Source organism: Melopsittacus undulatus, chromosome 1 (genome assembly GCF_012275295.1).
Source record: "Melopsittacus undulatus isolate bMelUnd1 chromosome 1, bMelUnd1.mat.Z, whole genome shotgun sequence".
NCBI lineage: Eukaryota > Metazoa > Chordata > Aves > Psittaciformes > Psittaculidae > Melopsittacus > Melopsittacus undulatus.
The window spans coordinates 141,603,877-141,626,358 of NC_047527.1; the positions used below are offsets into that span (position 1 = coordinate 141,603,877).

General features: G+C 41.7%; 2 protein-coding genes across 4 annotated transcripts in view; one reads left to right on the forward strand and one right to left on the reverse strand.

Annotated features, from left to right (window-relative positions):
- Positions 1-646: 646 nt before the first annotated feature.
- LOC101873491 (U6 snRNA-associated Sm-like protein LSm5) lies at positions 647-7,604 on the reverse strand. 3 transcript variants are annotated; one of them, XM_031042435.2, is made up of 6 exons: positions 7,367-7,604; positions 6,271-6,432; positions 3,672-3,767; positions 3,418-3,445; positions 2,741-2,813; positions 647-942 (listed from the first exon to the last, which is right to left on the reverse strand). In XM_031042435.2, exons 3-6 carry the CDS (start codon positions 3,724-3,726, stop codon positions 910-912), a joined length of 189 nt encoding a protein of 62 aa, XP_030898295.1. In that variant the 5' UTR covers positions 3,727-3,767; positions 6,271-6,432; positions 7,367-7,604; the 3' UTR covers positions 647-909. The 3 variants fall into 3 exon arrangements, with proteins under 3 accessions (XP_030898295.1, XP_005141714.1, XP_030898296.1); XM_005141657.4 differs by lacking the exons at positions 6,271-6,432; positions 7,367-7,604 and adding an exon at positions 4,381-4,459; XM_031042436.2 differs by lacking the exons at positions 6,271-6,432; positions 7,367-7,604 and adding an exon at positions 3,882-3,960.
- Positions 7,605-7,791: 187 nt separating this feature from the next.
- AVL9 (AVL9 cell migration associated) overlaps positions 7,792-22,482 on the forward strand; it is a 38,240-nt gene continuing 23,549 nt past the window's right edge. Inside the window, exons 1-2 of the mRNA XM_005141658.4 lie at positions 7,792-7,965; positions 21,177-21,297. Of these exons, the coding sequence (XP_005141715.1) occupies positions 7,900-7,965; positions 21,177-21,297 (187 nt within the window). The 5' untranslated portion in view covers positions 7,792-7,899. The remainder of the gene's footprint in view (positions 7,966-21,176; positions 21,298-22,482) is intronic.

The window sequence follows — 22,482 nt, forward strand, 5'->3', positions numbered from 1 at the left end:
AGTTGCTCCAAACATCTGTCAAGTTGTCGCTGTCATCTCTGTCCACGAGAACAGATGCAGCCAAAAGAATGTTTATTCTAAAATGACGACTCTGAACTTCAAAAGCAGGCAGGGGCAGCTCCCAGTTTAAACATACACACAGCAGCTCCCAGTTTAATTAAGAATACACAGCACCACTTAGTGGTGAAAGCAGTCACCACTGACGCGGATGAGAAGTACCACCAGCCTTTTCTTTCACTTCCCCCAAACATGAACTAAGCCTGTGCTCTGTCTCTCCTCACTGGCCAAATACTCTTACAGTGTCTTTACTACAAGAAAGTGTATCTACCAAGCAAAAGATGTCCAAGAGAGCTGAACATCAAGGAAAATAGAGCCAGAGACTGCTGGGTATCAAACAGATGCATCCACTTTGAAGAGCTTTTCAGCATTCTCCAGCACTGTACCAGTTTCTGGTGTCACAGCCTCAAACAGTGTTTAATCAAAAGATCCAGCCTGGTATCTGCCTGTACTCCAAATAACAGTAATCTCTTAGCTAACGACTTGTGTTTTATATAGACTTGGGTCATACACAAATGCAACATGTAGAAAAACTCCATCAATCAGTTATAAAAACGAACTTGTGCACTTAAATAACAAAAACAGTAACTAATAAAAAGAAAGTCTTTTATTCAGGAGAGATTTGTGCATCTTTACAAAAAAGTAATGATTTCAACTTACGAAGTCAGCATCATCATTAGCAGTGCACCTTTCCTGAAGAGGAAATCACTCTCTGTTATCAAATATCAACTGCAAGAGTGCGTAAACAAAATAAATAACCAACAAACACACCCATATCCCAAAAGCTCTATTTATATTATATTCTATACATATATATATATATATGTCTTCACAGATGACAACTGTATCCATTTATACTTCAGGTCCTTCTCCTCCAGGAACCAGCTATAAAAGAATAAGACAGTTGTGCGTTAGTGCCATAGATTTAACTTTTACAGACTCATCTGTGACAGTTCTTGCTTTAGAAGATTTTAGCAGATGGAGACTTCATGGTAGACCACAAGAGTGGTGTTTAGATTTGATATTATCTTCCTCTGGCAACAGAGGAAATCAGTTACTGCCAGAGAAGCACATGCCATAAAGAATCTCCAAAATACAAATAATGTTTAACAAGACACAAAAGAGTCCCTAGATAAGACATGTTTTGGATTTTGTCTTTGTTATTCACTTCAAGGAGACTTTTTTTTTTTCTAGAAACACTACAGCTTGTTTTCAGAAAGACACAGAACATGCTTCCTTTCATGTAGGATTTCTCCAATTGCTCATTCTTCCCCAGACTGTCGCTATACTGGGAAGTTGGTTTCCTCTTTTAGACTTCTATTGCTAAGCACAGCCCAAAAACTAATAGAACCTGAACCCTTCTACAGCCAGCAGGGTAAGTCAGCACAGAATTTTCCTGTGAAGAAAGTAAAGAACTTTCTTTAAGTAAACAACTGAACAACAGAAAAAGAAATGCAAAAGAAAAAAACATGACTAAGGGGAAAAATGAAGAGGATAATTTCTTTCACTGACACATTCTTAATAGTTAGCTGAGCACTTCTAAAGACAAAGAACTCTGCTGCTTTTGGGACCAAAGTAAGAAGTCTAAAGCAGTTTTTCTGATGTGGGAAGATGTGTCCCCAAAAGAGACACCAGATCTAATACAGAAACATGTCCATGTCTTGCTGAAAATCTGCACTCTAAGAATCCCCAGCTTCTGCTTCGAGGGCAGCATCCCACCAGCTGAACTGGATGCTAGTAGTTTTATCCCATACAAGTAGTCAGAACACGCACTGCCCTTCAAGGATGCAGAACAATAACCAAAGCAGAAAAAGGCTTAGAAATGAAGTCAAGATGGCACTTGCTGAGACACACAGTGAGGAGGTGCAAGGCAGGTAGGACAGCAAAATGGAGATTATTCCTCATTCACACAGAACCAACTTGAGTCTAAGTCAGTCTTCCTCTTCTCTTCCTACAAGATTAGGAATTCCACTATGTAGGAATTCCAGACTTCAGTGCAGACAAGCAAAAATCTCTGGGTCTGCTTCTGTAGTATTTAGGAAGTTGCAGAATTTATATTAAGAATGCATAATCATAATATCTAATTACTGTTTCGGTACTGATCTACATACATCAGCACATGATAAACAAAACCTGTAGTGCTTTCCATATGGCATCACCCAACAGACCTCCAGATATTTTTCAGAGCACATAAAGGTACATACAGCTCTCTGAGCATCAGGTGGATAAATCATCACCAAATGGCTCAACAAGCTTGTAAGCATCCAAACTGCTACAAACACATTTATATATAAAATAATGGAAAAATCTATTCCACCTACATACTTAGGCAGGCAAGCAGACATAGGAGTTTAAACCCGCTGTATGAACCAGCCTCCAGAGTGGGTAACAAAACCAGTGATTCCCTTGCACATCTCAAGACTGGAAAAGCATTCACCTAAGTAAAATCAGAGTCATGCTCTTTTTGTTATAATTCTTTTTAATCTGTAACATGAACCAAGTAAGGCAATAATACCACTTTTCCACCACCACTCATAGACATATATGGCCTGGAAGGTATTTGAAGTACTTTATGCAATGGAATTCTCTGGAAAGCTCAGCTTAAAGTAATTTAACTTAAGTGCTGACAGACTTAAAGGTACAGAAAATAAATGCATGCAGCCCTTTAACCACGCTGACTTACCATTGTTATGTTATTTCCATTTAACAGTATCTGGTCCAGTTTTGTGATTCTTCTGCCCTCAGGTGTAATCTCACTGACGCAGCATTAGAAAAAGAACATAAGAACATGTAACCAGGGACAATGATTCAAGTTTTGACTACAGAACTGACACACATCTCTGCACTAAGATGACAGTTGTTGGAACTAACAAAGCCATCAGCCACACTGCAGTGTAACTGACCTCCTGGCTAAAGAAAGATACCTGGCAACTATAAAGTTCCATTGTACTTTTCTGCTCAGTACATAAAGACACAGATTCACCCTGTAAATCTTGGCAATTTCTTGAATACCACCGGCACTCAAAACAGGTTTCAAATACAAATGAGGCACAGCAAAGTAATAAATACTCATCTTTGAGTCTGCCAGCTTTTTAAATCTTTGCTTAAACCTTAAGGAATGTAAAAGCAAACAAACTACTGGCAAGTTCTACATACAACCCATACAAATTTAAGGCTACAAAATAGGAACCTGATTACAAGTATAAATCATGCAACAGCAACTCTGTGACACAGCTGTCCAGAATACATCACCACCTATAGTTTAACTCCAAGATATAAACTATTCAGCTGGCCAGTATTCAAAAAATGTAAACCCACTTTGCTTATAGATTTTATACAATATTTTTTCCTAATACTTACAATTCTGTAACATCTTCTAACACCATATCTGAATACCCAGATTCAAGGAAAATAAGGCCCAGACTCTTAAATCAAAACAAAGTTATTTTCATTTTTATTGAACTGTGATTCCAGCTGTAAAATAAAAATACCAGAATAATACAAATGACCCATACAAAAAGTTTCTACCGAGTGAACTCAAACCTCTCAAATACAATAAATGGATTGAGCTGAAGCATAAAGGATTTGGTGTAAACATTTCCATCAAAGGATACTGACAAAGTCATCAAATCCTAGAAGTGTTCCAACAATTTCTTTATCACTCTTCATCACAATATGAATGCGGGAGCCTATGCATTTGTCCACAAGCTCTGTAAATAAAAACAAAGTTGGAAGATGCAAGAGACTGTTTTATAGAACAGTACATTTTTCTGAACAAACCCCTCGACACTGTGTGCGGTGGAAATGTATTTTTAAAGGTGTACCTGTACTGCTTGTACACGACCGTGTTTCTGAGGCTGGAACTCTGCAGAAAGACGTTCCCTTCAGTGGGAACACTTTAAAGTCATAGAATCACAGCTCGTGTGGGAAGGGACCTTAAAGCTCATCCAGTTCCAACCCCCTGCCACAGGCAGGGACACCTTCTTCCACTAGACCAGGCTGCTCCAAGCCCCGTCCCACCAGGCCTCAGGACTGCCAGAGTGCGCAGTCCATTACCGCACACCGGCCGAGCACCAACACTCGGCCCCAGCCGGTCTCTGCTCCGCACCCACAGACACCCACCGGGATCCCCGTTTACTGCAGGCGCCTCCCGAACTCGTCCATCCCATTCAAGCTTCCCGCCAAGCGGCAGCGCCGCTCACACCAACCGCAAGTGCCCGCAAACAGGCTCTCCCTCCTCTCCCTTCCGTCCCGTTCCATGCTCTCCCATGCTATCCCATGCTATCCCGTCCCGCCGCACACCGCAGCAGCACCGCCGATTACCGAGCGGCAGCAGCTGAGACGGGTTGCTGGTCGCGGTGGCCGCCATGGTGGACCCAGGCCTGACCAATCGCTGCCACCTCCCGCTTCAGATGTGAAGGGCGGTGCGGCAGCCCCGACGAGCAGATCGCAGAGCAGTCGCTCCGCCGTTTTCCCATGGGTAAATACACTAACCTGCCCTTCAAACAGCTCTTGTTCTCGCGGGGAGTGGCAGGTGGAAGGTCTTTAGTCGCTGTACGTCAGATCTGCCTTTATTTCCCCACTCAGATTTGTTCATTAATTCACAAGTGGGCTGCAGCAAGAAGGATTTTTGGAAACCCTTTTGGATATACACATGGCTTGGAGCATGGCTCCTCATATTGGCTGTTCATACATACACTGCCTGTTCAAACACACTTTGCTTGCTTCATACTGCAGCACTGAGCAACCTCTTCTAGTGGAAGGTGCCCGTGGCAGGGGATTGGAACTGGGTGAGCTTTAAGGTCCCTTCCAACCCAAACCATGCTGTGATTAGATAAAACTGGTATTTCAACATCTAGAGTCATCACACATCTTGTGACAGGCTGCCTCTGGAAGAATCATGCCCAAATAAATTCCATCCTCTGCCTTAGAGCACATGAACCTTTGGAGGATGTAGATCTGCTGGCTGCAGAACAGCTAGCTCAGTTCTTGTGTGGTTAGTTCCCAGGCAACTCTGAATGTTCACAAAGTCAAATCCAACCTCTGGCATCAGCAGATACCACACACCGGGCTCCACACGATCACTTAATGGTGACTAGAGCAATGTGAGGACAGACTTGCGAGAGTGCAGGGCTATGTCTCTTCCTGGAGCAAAGCATGTACAAGGTGGCAGTTGGGGTAGTTGTAATGATGACATCAATTGGCACAGTTGGAGTGTGGGGACAGGAACAGAACCACAGAAATGCAAAGAGTAAGCTTAATTTCTTTATCTCATCAAACAGAGGATCCCTTGAGCAGAACCCGGGCAGAGGCACAGGCACCATGGAGCTGGAGGATCACCAACACTGCTGTTTTCCCTGTTAATCATGGATTCATGCAGGCTTCATTTACCACTGTGCTTTGATCTTCTCCATAGCAGGACAGAAATTTCAAGTGTGTCTCATCAGATGTCTACAAGTCACCTCTACTTGTCAAGCACAAAAAGATAAACAATTAGTATGATATGTATTTTTTTTCTACAGCCCATTTGCAGTATATTTCTCAATGTATAAAAATTCTGATTCACCTTTCAGTAAAGTGGATTCAAATCCATTCTGTCAATTCCAGGAATGGATGATAGTCCTTGGGCAGTCTGCTTCAGAGGAAGAGAAGGAGAACTTGGAAAATCTTGGCTAGGCAGGCTTACAAAATGAGTCTTCCAAGAAGTAAGCCTTGTTTTGGTGGGTTGGTTCTGAGCTGGTAAGTTCATGGGTTCTGTTTGCAGATAGACATCTGCAGAAGACATCTACATGGGCACAGGGAGAAGATTAGCAAGGGGGTGGAAAACAGTCTCTTGAAACTGGCAGTCTTCTATTTTTGTTTGCCATTTTTGCTCATGGAGTTTCCCAAACCATTGCCTTACATGCAGTCTGACATGCAGACTGTCAGGAAGTGAAAAATAAGGAGGAAAAACTAACCACTTAATCTAAAAAGCAGTGTTGGCACAAAAGAAAGTGGACACAAGAACTCCTTGTTATTGTTACAAAATGCAGAATGACTAATGAACTGATGAATGGATGGGGCTTTGAGCAACCTGGTCTAGTGGAAGGTGTCCTGGACCGTGGCATGGGGGTGTGGAGCTTTAAGGTCCCTTCCAACCCAAACCTTTCCATGCTTCTATGAATTACAATTACTGTGATACAATAAATGGTGATTCTTAAGTAAAATATTTACCTCTGAGTAACAGAAGAACTGTAGGGCTGAGTTTTCATTGCTGTTTGTTAGCTATGCACCAAGAAAGAAAATCCCTTTAGGAAAAGTCTGAGACTTCTCTAAGAGCTTGTTAGGTAGCAGCTCTCACTTTCCTTCCTTTCTCATAAATATGCGCTGAGTGAGCTGTGAAAAACAAAACACAGATTCTATCAACCAGTTTTCCTACAAGAGGTTGATGTTGTCAATCCAACTTTTTTACTGTTTTAGCAGGAAAGAAAATTTCAAGCAGAAAAAAAAAATCTAACAATTTATTTAGAGAAGCAATAAGTTATAATAATACAGCAGTATCATATACAAACGTCTTTATAATGCAAAACCCATAGCAGGAAGAGCGATGCCAGACTGCACTTTCCTCAGTGAACTGAGTATGAGCTATAAACACTCCCATGCATCTCTGGGGAGGTATCTCATTACTGCAGTAGACAATGGCCAATACTTCATACCCTTTTCCTTTTTTAAATGATACTAAACATTAAGTTACAGACTAAAACTAACAAGAAATCATTCACTTGCCAGAGCTGGATTGTTCTTTGGAGCTTATCCTGTGTTCCTTGCAGTATATTTTTTCTATAATGGCACTTCTGTTGGAGCTGAGGAACCATAAGTAATTATATGCTTTCCTGTTATAATCTGAGCCTCTAAGTACTGTGCTCGTGTTGAGATTTTCTTTAAGCATTATTCATTTACAGTTCTTTCAAAAATAATCTCTTCCTCCAATTTTCACCAGAGAATCTTAATAATTCAAAGTCTAGTGTTTACCAGATGCTCTTGATTTATGTAACCAGAAGTTAATCATAACACAGATTAAAGAGTGAGGACAGCCTGAGTGCACTATGGTTTTAAACCACACTAAATTTTCCTGTGCTCTTGGACAAACCTTTGAACTGCCTTTCTAGCGTACAGAGTAATTGAACGGGTTGGAAGGGGCCTTAAAAATCATATAGTTCCAAGCCCCTCCCATAGGCAGGAATCATAATATACATTTAGCAGCAGAGCAGTGCTAACAGAAGAAGCTTTTACTTGGTTTTTCTCATTTTCAGCAGCCAAACTGACAAACCTGGACAGAAACCATCCAAGAGTCCCTTTTGCGCTGCCATTAACAGGCACGGCTGGAAGGATGCAGCCGAGGATGTGCTGTCCTCTGCGCTTTGGGGGAGCTTTGAGAGATCTGCTCAGAGAAGTAGACCAGCACCAAGAGAAGGCACCGTGGTGGGACCAGGACTGGCGGAGAGACCTCAGCGACTCCACTGCCCGGCCTCCATTATGCTCTCCCGGCAGCAGAATAACACGCAGCCGCACGCCCTGGCAGTGATTCCGATAGGTTGATGTTTCCTCCCGAGTGCCCAGCGCAGCAGGAGCAGAGCAGCACCGCTCCCCACACACGGCCGAGCGCACCTCCTGAGGGGCCGGGCCGAAGCGAAACCCCGCCTTGGCAACGGGGCGGAGGGAGGGAGGTGCTGCCGGTCGCGGCTGGGCGCTGCGGAAGCGCAGGCGGTCGGGGCTGCGTGCCCGTCGGACCCTGGGCGGCAGGAGGCGGAGCGGGAGTTCGTGTAGGGTGGCATCCTCCGGAGCGGCCATCGCCGGGGCTCCATGGAGAACCGCGGCCCGGTGCTGCACATCGTGGTGGTGGGGTTCCACCACAAGAAGGGCTGCCAGGTGAGGCGGCGTGCCTCTTCCGCGCTCTCTCCCTGCCTTGCTCTGCCCTCAGCCCGCGGCGGGGCGGCCCGGCTGCGGCCCACGGGCAGCCTGGAGCCGCTGCGGGAGGGGCGCGTCCGATGGGGCCGGGGAAGGGGGGGAGCTCTGCTTTACCTCAGGGCGGGCTGGAGCCGGCGAGGCGCCGCTGATCGCAGTAGGGCTGCGGCCTCCCCCGGGCTGGGCCGGGGGTTCCCTCAGCTGTGGGGCCATGACTCAGCCCGCCCCGGGCGGTGGTTAATGTTTGCTGGGCTGCGTACGTGACCGCTCCCGGTGCTGCGCCCGTGGCTGCTGTGGGTCTGGCGTTCAGGCTGAGAGTTAAGAGGAAAACAGATTTGTTACCTGCCTCCTGTTCCTGCCGAGCTATTCTCTCACAGGTACAGCTTGTGCACACGCAGCCTGGTGGCCCCAAGGGACAGGACTACCCGTGATTTAAGTTTCGAGTGTCTGCTCCCTTCTTGCATAAATGCTTGGTTGCTTCCTGTAGCTTGTAAGGTAGAATAAGTTTATCTTGTGTATTTCATAGGTGTGTCATGCTCGACTTATTTTAACCCTTGAAACAGGAGATGCTGTTACCCAGCTGGGCTGCATGCAAAGTTGCTTTGCTGTGGCAAGACAAGATAGATGTAATGATGGCCTTGCAGTGAGTCATTGTCCATGGAATATCCTTAATATTTACCAAAAATTGACAAAACAAAAATGAATGCCATGGTGATGTCTATACAAGAATAGGTCTGGGACAAACACGTTTCATACAAGGTGACAAAGAGTTAAATTGATCTTTGTTAATGCTTAAGGAAACAAAACAAGCACAGCATAGTAAAGTGTAAAACCATTCTTCATACCAACAGAGGCTGAAGCAGAAGTGCAGTAACTCACTGTAGGTATTCTTTCATCTCTTTTTCTGAAAGATCTGCAAGGTTTTGGCATGCATCATTTCTCCTCAGGGGGTTTAGGGGCTGTTCACATGTGGATGTTCACAGGATCTTCCTGTGAAGTGATCAGATCATCTAGGTTGCAAGGTTTGCAGTATTTATCGGTCACTTTTTTGTCAAAGACAGTGAGGACATGAGTGTTTGTTGGTTATCAGCAGGAGGAAGAGCAGATTGTTGTTGACCTCTTGGAGAAGACATAGGTTGGAGAGAGAAGCAGAGATCACTTTTGTTGCTTCTGATCTTCTTCTGCAGCCCGTATTTTTTTCCTTGTAATGTTATAGAGTGTTGATGCAATGAAAAAACACAAAAGCTCCACCCACCTATACATTAGTAGCAGTGAATTTCATCTTGCTGCCAGTAAAATGTTTGTAGAGGTATGTTTTCAGGTGTTGTCAAAAATGGGGTTGGAATACCTCTGAACCAAATCCTTCTGTAAGTTTATTAAGAAATGAACTGGGAAGTTGGAAATTAAGGCAGTTGGGGAAAGGGGTAAGGTAGCTGTGTCGCAGGGAGAACTGCAGGAATAGAAGGTCAGTTGGTAGAACCACAAACAGCCAGGCTTCCTGTGGGAAATCTAACCAGAAATCTAATTTCAGATGTATTCTACTTCTGACTTAGCAGATTTGTTACTGAACTGTAGCCTCCTAAAAGAACTGGAGGCAGGGAGCTGCACAGCTATAGCCTAATGAGTTTGACATCAGTAGCATGTGAGTCTCTAGAGAATTGATGAAGGAAAGAATTAATTAACAACGTGAAACTAAGTAGACTGTGTACTAAGGGCATTCACTAGAGATGGATCATGCCTGACTTACCTACATCTTTTACAAGAACAAGTGATATACTTTCTCTGTAGAAGAAGGAGTCCAGAGGAGGGCCACAAGGATGGTCAGGGGACTGGAGCACCTCCTGTATGAAGACAGGCTGAGATAGTTGGGGCTGTTCAGCCTGGAGAAGAGAAGGCTGCGTGGAGACCTCATAGCAGCCTTCCAGTATCTGAAGGGGGCCTATAGGGATGCTGGGGAGGGACTCTTCATTAGGGAGTGTAGTGATAGGACAAGGGGTAACGGGTTAAAACTTAAACAGGGGAAATTTAGATTGGATACAAGGAGGCACAGGAATGGGTTGCCCAGGGAGGTTGTGAATACTTCATCCCTGGTGGTGTTCAAGGCCAGGTTGGACAAAGCCTTGGGTGGCTTAGTGTGGCTTGGGTGGTTTAGTGTGAGGTGGCCCTGCCCATGGCAGGGGGTTGGAACTAGATGATCTTGAGGTCCTTTCCAATCCTAACTATTCTATGTTTCTAAAGAGAGAATCTTGAATCTGCCTGCAACTTGCAAATAGATCACACAGCACTGAAAAAAACCTCTTTTTCTAAGGTGGAGATAATGGGGATTTAGCACAGGAGCTGGTACCTGAATAAGGAATAGTATGAAGGTGAGGAAGAAGCAGCAGAGTAAGAGCTGCTGGTCTGAGAGGTGCTTGCAAAGGATGTTTCTCAAGACTGAATTTGGACCTACATATATGGTACTGGCATTGTGTACACAGTGAAATCTGAGCTGTGGTGAGCAAACTTGAGGAATCAGTGTTACAAAGCAATACTGGAATGTTGTGGAAGAGCTGGATAATAAGGAATGCTGAAATGATAGAGATGGGGTGCATTACAAAGGTATGCAATAGGAGTAAATAATAACAGTACGAGCTTGGAAATTAACATGAGGACGTGTGTGGAAGAGCAAAGTGAGACCACGTATGATGAAGGACAAGTTCCTGAAGTGGTGTGGTTTTGGGGGTGAGAGTGGCAGCAAATGTAGTCCTATAATATAATAGTATTTTTATTGACACATAAAAATTCTGATCGACCTTTCAGAAGAATGGATTTGGATTCTCTCTGTCACTTCCAGGAATGGATGAGATAGTCCTTGGGCAGTCTGTTTTCAAGGAGAACATAGAAGAGCTTGTCTAAGTAGGCTAACAAAACGGATTTTGAGGCTTTCAGTTGTCTTCATCTGAGGACTATTAAGCTGCCTCTGTGAATATGGGAAGGTTCTTCGCTTTTCCTGTCCTGCCTCTTCAAAGCTGGAATTTTGAGGCAGTTGTGTGTTGATCTGAAATGGGGAACTGAGATGACCAAAAAGCAAACCTTGTTTTGAGTTGGTTTTGAGGTGGTTGGTTCACAGGATCTGTTTGCTGGGTGGACATCAGCAGAAGACAACTGCAAGAGAACAGAGAGACTAGTAAGGGAGATGGAAAAGTGTCTCTTGAAAGAGGTAGTCAAGGGCTTCTCTTTTTGATTGTCATGTGTCATAATGGCCTTTGAAATATTCATTGAACAACTGCATTAAATGGAACTGGATTCCAGGAGACTGTTGGAAAGTAAAATATAAGGAGGAAAAAACAACCATTTAATCTAAAAGGCAGTGTTGGCACAAGAACAAGTGGATATGAACTGTATGTGGACAAGCTGAAGATGGCAAGAGAGAAACCAGTAAGTGCAGAAAAGCAAAGTTCCAAAGCAGTTTTTAAATGGCAGCAATTCAGGGTGAATTTAGGGAGCTTAAGTTGGAGATATACAGCTAACCTGTGTGTTGTAAGAGAAGTTTACCTGGTTTACCTGAGAAGGTTCCTTTTGGGTTCTGTGTTTCCATTTCTCTTTTCTCAGAGTCTTCCTAGTGAATGTATGTGGAGTGAGATATTTGGATGAATTTCTTGATTCTTGGTGTTTTCTTTAGATGACTTTCCCTCTAAAGCTGTAGTATGGAAGAAGGGGGAGAGAAATATATATGTGCTGTAAAGCTGATGTGTACAAAAGTGTGTAACTTGAAACTGAGCTCTGACATTGTGGATTCTCTGTCTGGGATTGCTGTTGGTAATGGAGGTAATTGGATTCTTACACATTCTGTCTTATCCTGGCTTGAGGCTTATGTCTAAAGTGTACAAGTCTTCTTGTTGATTATCTTTCCATATAAGAATTGTTTATAGAGAAAAACTGGCAGTTTGAAAATGTACAGAACATACTTTTCTTGCATAGACTTGGAAAACAATCCACATGCATTTGTTTACAGATGAGGAGAGTCAGGGAATTGCTTTGTCTCCTTCCAAGGCCCTACTGTTGGACTGTGGGTCTTTTTGCTGGCTGAAGTAGAATTAGGCTTGATTTTGTTTAGAATTAAGAGATGTTTAAGGAATGAGTGAGTTCACTTAGTTCTTTTTATCAACTCTTTTGAGAACTGCCTATGTTTCCAGGTCTCCTGTGCCCTTGACTGTAGCACTTGCTTCCAAGAGGAAAATTCTGAGGTTGCACTCTTCAGAGGATTCCACAGGCAGCCTTTCTGGAGGCCTTTTTCTTTTGTTAAGGGCAACACTTCCAGCTTGTTCCAGTTCCTGTTTGTTTGCTGTTGCTCTCCTAAGACTCTGTTTTACTGGATAATTACTTTTCTTTCCACTTCTTGGTCTTTGTCAACCCAGTAGTTGATGTGATTGTTAGATGTGCTTGATGCTCTTAATCATGTAAGTGAAGTAGATGCTTTGTTGTCTTTAAAGTCCTTCTCTCTCTGTTTTGGGGAACACAGTAGGCAGGTATTATGCAGTAAGTAATCTCCTCTAGTGATTAAATGAGATGTTGTTAAAAAGAGCAACAGAAACACAACATAACTTGGAAAGGAGCTAGGCTGAAATCAATCTGAGGTACTTGTCCTGCCCTTATTGACAATAACCTTGAAACAGTAGCTCAATTCCTTTTGTTTTCTTCCCTGTTTGTAATATTATTTAAGCGCTTCAAAGGGCTATTATGAGCATGAAATCTCTAGATGAAATTAATCCTAGCATAGGTTGAGTATCAAAGATTACCCTGTTGTCTAAAATATGTGGGTTTGCTTATGTTCAACAGGTTAAAACTTTGAAAGAAGCTTTTAGCTTTTATTAGAAAGGCTATTCAAATTAGCATGGGATGCTAAAAGTTTTAAATCCATAGTGTATTGCTGAGTATACCTGTAGTTGTTATCTCGTATTCCTGTAAACATCGCCACGGATTCTGATCTCTCATGCAGGATTAATGGTGGGTTCTGTTCTTTGCATGTCTCTGTAATCCACTTATTTAGTGTTTTTTGTTCATTGTTTGAGTGAAACTTACAGGAATTGTGAATTTCTGTTAGGCTTTTTTGTTTCTTTGTTTGGTTGTCAAGCTGTAAGAGGCTGTGCTTTGATAATCTTGCAGTTGCTTCCCTGAAGTCCCTGACAGGAAATAAAACATTTGTTTGAAGGATATTTTCTCCTTAGTTGCCCTGATGTGAGAATTAAGATAAAGTTCCTAAAAACCTGATTACAGCTATGTGAAACTTGGGATAGTCAGTATCATCAGCTTTCATCCTGTAATCTGTCCTTTATGTGTCTCATAATACATGAGTAGTTATGTAGATGCTCAAGATTTCTAGTACAGAGCTTTCTCTTGAATCAATGAATTAATTACAAGTGCATCTAGACATAGGACAAGGGGGAATGGTTTTAAATTGACAGAAGGGAGATTTAGATTAGACATTAGGCAGAAGTTCTTCCCTGTGAGGATGGTGAGTCCATGGCATAGGGTGCCCAGAGAAGCTGTAGCTGCCCCATCCCTGGCAGTGTTCAAGGCCAGGTTGGACATAGGGACTTAGAGCAACCTGCTCTAGTGGAAGGTGTCCCTGCCCATGGCAGGGGGTTGGAACTGGATGAGCTTTAAGGTGCTTTCCAACCCAAACCAGTCTGGGTTCTATGAATACTAAATCAGTAAAAAATCTTACTTTTGTACCTCTGTCTTACCTTTCACCTACCTATTTCAGAATGCTTTCAAATAGTAACTCGGGCTCTCAACACTTGTAGAGGCAGCAGTGTAATTTACTTACATCTATAATTGAGGGAGGTTCAAAGCTGTAAATCACTGAACAAAAGTCACTCCAGTTGGAATAAACTGAAACTTGCTCTTTCAGCTTTGTGTTCCCTGTCCTAAAATTGCCTTATTTTATGTGTCTAATTTTGCTAATCTGCCCCACACCTTGTATGTGCTCCTGAGCTACTACACCTAGGCAGGTATGTTGTTTCTGACAGCACTCTTAGAAAGTTGTGGACACAAGAAGTAAAAGCAAGTTCGTTACCTGCTCTGACATGCTGGAGGACAGGGGATGGGGCTGCTTGCTTTGTTGAGGTTACCTAGAGCATAGTGTGTTCTGTACTTCATGGTGTCGCTGTGTTTATTGAGTTGGATTTGTCTGTTCTGAGGAGTAAATCTAATGCTGGAACTTGAAAGGAATGAGCATATTCACTAAAAGCCGTTCTGGCACCATCTGGTTTCCCATGGTAAAGAACCTGAATGCTTTGTGGCTCATAATACAAGGTGATCACTCTCTTGGACTGCATCAGTTCAGCAATATGGGCTATATGAATTACACGCAATGGCTGTTTCTAAACTGACAAGTAAATGTACTTTAAAGTGTGATACAGTACTGGTCCTTCATTTTCACAGGACAGGGAGGATTCACTGGACCACTTGACAGCTCCCTGCCAGTATGCATGGTCTTCTTCCCATTGGGAACTGGGGCATGCAGCAGAGCTGGTGAAAGGATGCGCGTCTGAGTCTTGTGTGTGATGAGGTCTGGTTGCTGTCCTGGGGGACAGAAAATGCCACTAGACCTTGTAGCTGGTTGTATCCATTAGGAAGCAGTGGGAGCAGCAGGTTGTGGGGTGAAAGAAGGGCTGCTGCTGACCCCAGTCTATACTAATTGCTGTGTTGAGCAGATAACAGGAGTAGAGTGGAGGATTATCCTCTCGTGTTTCATTAAGGAAGCTGCCCTCTCTGGTACCTTGTATCTTCTTAAGAGTAATGTATTGTATGAATTCAAGCTTAGTTTCTGTAAGACCATAAAGTCTTGTCTTGAGGGCAGAATTCCCTAGCAAGTCCTCTAGGCTGGAATGGTTGCAATAGCATTATGTTCCACTTCTGGGAGGAGTGTGTGTGTGTGGGGAGGTTGTCATTGTTTACTTTCTTTGAGGAGAATGATGCAAGCTAAAGTTCCAAGGCTGACTTGAACTGCATGACTGTAAAACTAAAGTGGTAATTGTAAAGAGCGTCTAAATGCATCCTAACGTGATTTTGACAGCAAATACAAAGGTTCAGTGTTTCAGATTATTTTATATTTTAAGGGCCTAAAAGTCAAAACTTTGCTAACCCGGTGAGAGTTTTCAAAGCAAACTTGAGTGGTTATATTGTGCATCTGCAAGAATACAAATGATGTCTTAGAACTTGTGTAAGTGGCAGCTCTATAGCTTTAGCAACATGGGAACATGAGGCAGTGCCAGTTTCAGGAACTGGAAAGACAGAAAAGACTCTGCCCTACCTCTTTGTAATACATAGGCTTCTTTCACTGTTAATCTGCATGTATGTAATGGATTTTAAAATATATTTATAGAAATACGTATCATGCATCTTCTGCATCTACATGTTTATATAAATATGCATGTGTTATACATAGTTATTGCACAGACAAATATATAATGTATATTTAAAAATCTATTGTTGGATGTATTATTGCATAAGCATTATTGTTATATGGAGGGTCTCTTCAGCTTGTAGATCCTGATCTGCTGGCTCTGTCGTACAACAATGGGGAAAGCTTCTCATTTAAATCAGATTAAATTGTGATTTCAATAATAAATTGTTCTCCGTGCTGAAAGACCAACAATGTTCTTGGATTTCCAGTTGGCTGCATGGTGCAGTTATTATGACAATTCAGATAAAATCACGGGTATGCAGGCTTTCTCTGCATCTGGCTGTGCCAGGACTAATACATCTAGAAAACTTTAAAAAATCCTTACTTTGTGTGAGGAGCAAATGCTGACTTATATGAAAGGAGGGGTCAAGGTTTAGGTGTAATTTTAATCTCTTGGGGTTTTTTTGATCACTATTGCTCAATACTCAACATCCTTCTACTTTTCTTTCTTAAATGAGAGAGGAAGAGCTTGTATGCCCAAAATGAAATGTGTTGAAATGGTTTGTGAAGGGAAAAGTTTTCCTGAATGGGAATGTAATAAGTGGATTTTGCTGATGGCCTTTTCTTCCTTTGGACAATTCTTTTACCTGTTTGTGCAGTACAAGCAATGGGAGAGATCATCAGAGCAATTGTTCAGAGGACGGATTGGGTTCGCTCCCTGTAGACTGGGTTTTGCAGTTTACTGAAGGCAACCTTAGTCTTTAACATAATACTGTCATTCTAAATATTTTCACATGTTTTTAATAGAGATTTGAGTTTAAATCCTCTCTTCATTGAACGGATGGGAAACCTTACTTGTGTCCACATTTTTTCATTTCTTGTCTGAAGAGAAATCTTCCCGAACACCCATATTAAAGAGGAGAGTTGATATTGTGACTGTGCTGAATAAGAGGGATTAACTTGTAAGTGGAGTAGTTCAAACATGATTGTAGATGGAGGGGGAAAGATGAGGAGTTTATACCGCCTTGCCAGCACTTTTTAGATGATTGCTGTTTGGTCCTCACTGAGAATCTTACTGTGATTGCCAACACGAAACACTTCTCACAGGTAAGGGAAACAACCTTATCCGAGTATGAAACTCACCAAAAATTAATGCCAACTTCCTGTGTAATGTCTGAATGTAATACCTTAGGTGAACATGTCTATATGTATTGGAAATTCCTCTTTTATCAATACTGTTTAACTTCTCTTCTGGTTGTATACTTGTAATTTAGAAGAGAGTATCAGTGTGTTGTTTTTAAAGAAAAAACACCATGTTTGTTCCTAAATATAGCAGGTGAAATACATTTTTCCCTGCCTGCACTCGTCTTTTTTACTTTGAGTAAAAAAATAATAAATGTGTAAAATAATAATAAATGGCTGGTAAATTCCTTCTGGCTGGGAAATCTCCTTAAGGGGAGAGTTTTTTTAACTTGTCTTTTAATTTCATTTGGCAATCCACAAAGGGTGAAATACTCTGTGCAGAGCACAGTTATTTAGTTGTCCACTGAATCACAGCACAACATTCTGTATCAGTTTTAGTTCTGATATCCATCAAGAGCTATGTGCTCACAGAACAAGGCAATGCGAACAGGCAGAAAGGATTGCTGTCAAACCCCTTTGACAGGCATAAGCAATATTTCCAGCAGTAATGAAGATCCCCAACACTGGGAAGAGTAAGAACTGAGTGGAGGTTCTAGTCCCTGTGATATGTAGCTTATTCTGATGTCTCTGAGGAGTTCAGCTTTGCATTTGAATTTCATTTTGATGGGGAGTCTTCTTTAATTCACATGAGGAGACAAAAAACTGTTCTGGCAGTTGGCTCTGAACTTGCATGTATTTCTTTGTTCCTGTTGACATTTGAGCTTTATTAAAAGACTTTATTTCTCATACTTGCAGTAATAATCTGTGTATTAATGACAACAGGGAAATTGGAAGTGCGTGCTTATGTATGCACATTGTCCTGGTTTCAGGTTATATGTATGTATATATGTAAGGATTTACATAAATCCATTGTATTTAAATAAAAAATTAGCTTCTCTTCATTCTGTGAAGAGAGTGAAAGAGCTCAGAGACAGGTTTCTCTGTAGTCCCATCCTATCCCCCTGTCAAGGTTCGTTTTGGGTTTAAAGTGGAAGATGAGAAATAAAACAGCTTTTATTTTAGGTTGCTTTGACTGGGGACACTGTACATTGTGCACACTGGCTGAGAGGAGGATTTGACTGAGGCTCCAGCTGTTCAACAAGTCAGAAGTGGTAAAACTGAGATTCTGTCTACCCTGTTATTATCACTTCTGTATATGTGCATTGTGCCAAGCTTTTCAAGAGCTGTGGGGTTTGGTTTTTTCAGTGTTTTTGTTGGTTGTGGAGCTCTTTTTTAGGCTACTCAATGTTCTTATCCTTCGGGTTTGAAATAATGTTTTTTAATATGCAGAGTTGATGCAAATCTGCAAACTGAGCTGTAGAAATCAAGCAGGGAGCAGTTATGGTGAGTTTAATCTGCATTCATTCAGTCAGCTGCAACTTAGAAGTGTGAGCGAGCTCTCTTCAGAGGCGATGGAAAGAAAGATCAGATGAATCATCCTCTGCAGGTGTCTCTTTTCTCTGTCTGCAGAATGCTTAGGAAAAGGCAAGCTGTCTTGGAGATGGTGCTTTTTGACATGTAGGCAGCTGACATGAATCTCACCTGCACTGATTGCTTGGCAAGAAGTTTGATTTAAAGAGTTCCCAGTGATCTCATTTCAAAGAGTTAAGTCAGAGGAGGGATGGAAGAAAGTTCCCCCAGGGCATTGCATTCTGCCCTTGCTGTTTGATTATCCTTTTTCCTGCTTTGGTACTTCCACACTTTCAGCCTCCATGGTATGAGGCAGTACTTCTACAAGCAATGATTTATTACACTACACAAATGTGATTCCTCCTTAGAAACCAGGGTACTTCCTACATGGATACTCTTGGGGAGGGGGAGGAATAGTATATCAGAACATTAGTCAAGTCTATCATAAAGCAGATCTGTAAAATAGGCTGGTTTAGGCTACTTAAGCTATATTAATTCTGCTTTATCTGAGTTTTCTGATATTCTCTCACTTATACACGCAGATATATATAGAAATCTATAGTAGAACAATTTTTGAAAGAAGCAGACTGATACAGAACAAGGTTGTCATTAGTGTCTAATGTCTGCTCAGTTTGTTGTATTTGGAACAGTCAACGCCTGCAGAAGTCCCTGTTGCTGGGAGTATCAGATAGCAGCTGAGGTGCTGACAGAGTATTGTGAGCTGGAACAAAGTAGTTCTTCAGCAAATTTCATGCTGTCAAAAGAACACAGGAGGCCAGATCTCTCAGCTTTATTCTGGGCTTTAAAAAGGGGCATCCTTAGTGAATACGTTTTGCTTATATAGCCTGAGTTGCCCTACCCTTTTTTCCTTTATTATGTCTTCTAATTAATTATTTTGGTTGGAATGCAAAATAAAACTGGAATTCTGTAAGTGCTTGAAAGTAGCTTGACGTCTTAGGTCCTTACCATATTTTGTTGTGAGGAATTCTTGTAGGTATTCACTGAACTCTAAGGGACCTGGGGTCTCCTCTGTATTTGATGGAAAGAAGCTCCTGCTGTGGGTCATGCAGTGAAATAAAATGCCTAATTCGGGAGGTTAATGTAGATGCTTCTTGACTATCTGTGTTTTAACACTTAGAAACTGCTAAGGTTGCTCCTTCTGCAAGAGTCTAGTAATAATTCTGTCAAGTTTTCCGCCAGCCAGTTTGAACCTGGACAGCATTTGACTATATAATCCTTTCCTGTATTGCAGATACTTACATGAAACTTCTGACATTTTAATTTTCTTATATCTGTGATTTGAAAAGGATAGCAAGAAGTTCTCTGGATTTATATTTGTACTAGATGGCAGGCAGTTTCTCTGTCCCTTGGATGGATGCTAATTCCAGTATCTGTTTTTCCTTCGGAAGTCAGATGCTCTTCTCTTTTTTTCTTTATTGCTCAGCATAAATAGCAGACTGAGGATTCTTGGTAACTAATTACAAGTCAGGGTCTGATTTCCCTCCTCTTTCCCTTGCCAGAATTAATTCTTTTTCTATTGCATGTTTTGTTGGTTTGGGTTCTTTTTCTCTCCCCTTGCCTAATCGGTTTTGTGAGTTACTTACCTTTTGCTCAGGACTTTTGTCTTTCACCAAACCTTTATTTTTTGAGGGTATTTTCAAGGTCTCATTTATAATACAAGGAATAAGAAAACTTGATACAGCAAGTAACAAGGCGGATTTCTTGTGGTGTTGTCCTTTGTGCTTTTTTAAGTTGGCAGCACTTGTAGAAAGAGTGACACCGTGTGTTAAGGTGAGGAATTTAACTTTTCGTGATTTAGTTGCTATTTCATCTTCAGTACTCTCATCCTTTACCATGGTTGTCTTTTACCATCCATCAAACGTTAAGGTTTTCTCTATGCTTGCTTTGCTGTGCTTTTGTTTTTCATGTATATATACATGGAAAATTTCCATGTGTACATATTACAGCTCACTATAACTACATGTGCTTTGAGAGAAGTTGCAGTGTTTTTATTTTAACTTGCTATTCAGTTCCTTTTACTGATAAAGGTGGGTTTAAACTTTGGTAATTTAAGAAATAACTAAAGGGGGGGTCTACGAGAGAGGTGGAGAAGGATTTTTACAAGGGCCTGTAGGGACAGGACAAGGGGGAATGGCTTTAAACTGCCAGAGGGTAGTTTTAGATTAGACATTAGGAAGAAGTTCTTCCCTGTGAGGGTGATGAGTCCGTGGCATAGGGTGCTCAGAGAAGCTGTGGCTGCCCCATCTCTGGCAGTGTTCAAGGCCACGTTAGATGAGGCTTGGAGCTTCCTGCTCTAGTGGAAGGTGTCCCTGCCCATGGCAGGGGGTTGGAACTGGATGAGTTGGTCCCTTCCAGATCAAACCAGTCTGGGTTTCCAAATGCACCTCTGGACAAAAGAGTTTGTGAAAGTGGCTGGAAACCCAGTATGGTCTCCATAGAAAAAGAAGATGAAGGATTAGTACTGTGAAGATGCTGATGATGAGGGTCTGTGGTAGACGTGCAGTGTAATGCTAAGAATAGAAAGGTTTTCTCTATTTTTAGGAAAAAAGGTAAATGATAAATAAATGAAAGGTGAAGTTGAAAAGCAGGATTTCTTGGGGAAAGGAAAGGGAGGTGCTTTAGGCCAATGTGTAGAATGCATTGCAGTGAAGGACATAAAAATACTTACAAACAGTATTTTGCTGTTAGCATGGTTTCTGAGATTATTCAACACTGTTAGGGTAAAATAGAGGCTTGTGTGTGTTAGCGTGTTACCCAGTCATGAACACTTGGGGGACTAAGCCAAATCTGATTTCAGGCTATGTGTGCCCAGCGATGCCCCCTGCTGAGGCTGCAGGTACAGCAGTGTGCTGCTGGCTGTGTGCACACAGAAGGTATTCAGCTGCTGGGTGATACTTTCTGCTTGAGGATCCGTTTCACATTTGTCTTGAGGAAAAGGTCGTAGGCTGAACAAAAACACTGTACAAGCCAAATCTGCTCAGGGCCTTTCAGACCACACATGAGGCAGTCTGTGCGTGCTTTGGGGTAGGAGATAAAGAATGCTAGTAGGAAATAAAACTTCAATACCATTGCTAAAACAAAAGGTGCTGGGCTGAATCACGGACACTTGCTTGTTTGATAAAAGTAATGTATTGTCCCTTTGCCTCCCCTCTGCTTTTGTTTTTTTGCTTAGGTTGAATTTTCCTATCCTCCCCTAAAGCCTGCAGAAGGACATGATAGCCAAAGTTTGCCAGAGGAATGGAAGTACTTGCCATTTCTCGCCTTACCGGACGGGGCTCACAACTATCAGGAAGGTAAGAAGTGAAAGAGGAAGTTGTATCTACTGCTGCTACTGCAATCAAAGAAAACACCTTGATGTCTGAACAGTTAATTGGTGATTCTTTTAGACTTCCTGTGTTGTTTTTGGTTTAAGCTGCCAAATACATTGGCAAAGATACGTTGCTTCAGACTTTGAAATTAAAGTAGATCATAAAGGTGTACCTCCTACATCAAGAAATCAGATGCTGATAAAAGCCTACACTTGTGTGTAGTCTAGAGCAAAATAAGGCTCCAGCCCTCTCAGTTCTTTGAATGGGGAATAAATTTGAGTAAAACCTAATCCGGTTGTGAGGGAAGAATGAAATTCTAACATTCTGCTTTGTAATGTATGTAATAATTTTCTCTACTAATTCAGAGGTTCTTAGAGTAATCTACAGGTCACTCAGTGTCTGTAGAATGATGTATTTTGAAAACCAACAAATGTAAAGGGCAGGAACGGAAGCTTTAGTGTATTTGTCAGGAGAATGATTCCTTTGCCACGTATTTACCAGCAAGTTCACTGCAGCTACTTTGTTTCTGTTGCTTAGTATTGCTTTTATTTGTTTGACAGCAGTTTGGGTCATCACCATGACATTTATATGCATGTTCAGTTGTTTCATCTGGGTTTTTTTGTCTGCATAGCAGTGAACAAGAAAGTCACTTAAAACAGCAAAATCAGAGGAATGCTTTAATACTACTTTTAATAAGGTTTTTGTGGGTTTCCTTTTAACTCTATGTACTTAACTTCCTAATTCTCCAGCTTCCAGAGATCTCATCTGGGAGCAAAAAGAGAGTCATATCAAAATAAACCCCTGCCAAGCAGCAAGAAGACTCCAGTCTGGGTCATGATTCAGTTGTTCTATTTCTGTATTGTTAAATAGATAAGGAGAAATAAGCTACATTCAAAGCTGGGAAAGTGACATTCAGCTGCACTTACATGTGTTTTCTTGACTCAGTACTATCCCTCAACTTTAAGCATTTTTATTACTGTACTGAAAGGTTATCAGTGTATAATTTTGGGTAAATAAATAAAGACTTGGCAACAAAACTGATATATATTCTTGTGTTCTGTAAACAAGAATGCACCTGAATTTGAAACAGGAAAGTATGTTTCAGATAATAGTTATGCTTACTATAGCTTTATTAGATACCTATTTTTTGAGGTTTGAAGTAATTCCCAC

What these genes read in the sequence shown, in the direction of transcription:
- LOC101873491 (XM_005141657.4), bottom strand. Translation starts at nt 4,426, where the DNA reads ATGGCGGCCACCGCGACCAGCAACCCGTCTCAGCTGCTGCCGCTCG. An exon ending in TTAGAAGATGTTACAGAATT is followed by an intron (nt 2,814 to 3,417) that starts GTAAGTATTAGG and finishes ATGCTGCGTCAG; the next exon opens with TGAGATTACACCTGAGGGCA. An exon ending in ATGGAAATAACATAACAATG is followed by an intron (nt 943 to 2,740) that starts GTAAGTCAGCGT and finishes ATTCTTTTATAG; the next exon opens with CTGGTTCCTGGAGGAGAAGG.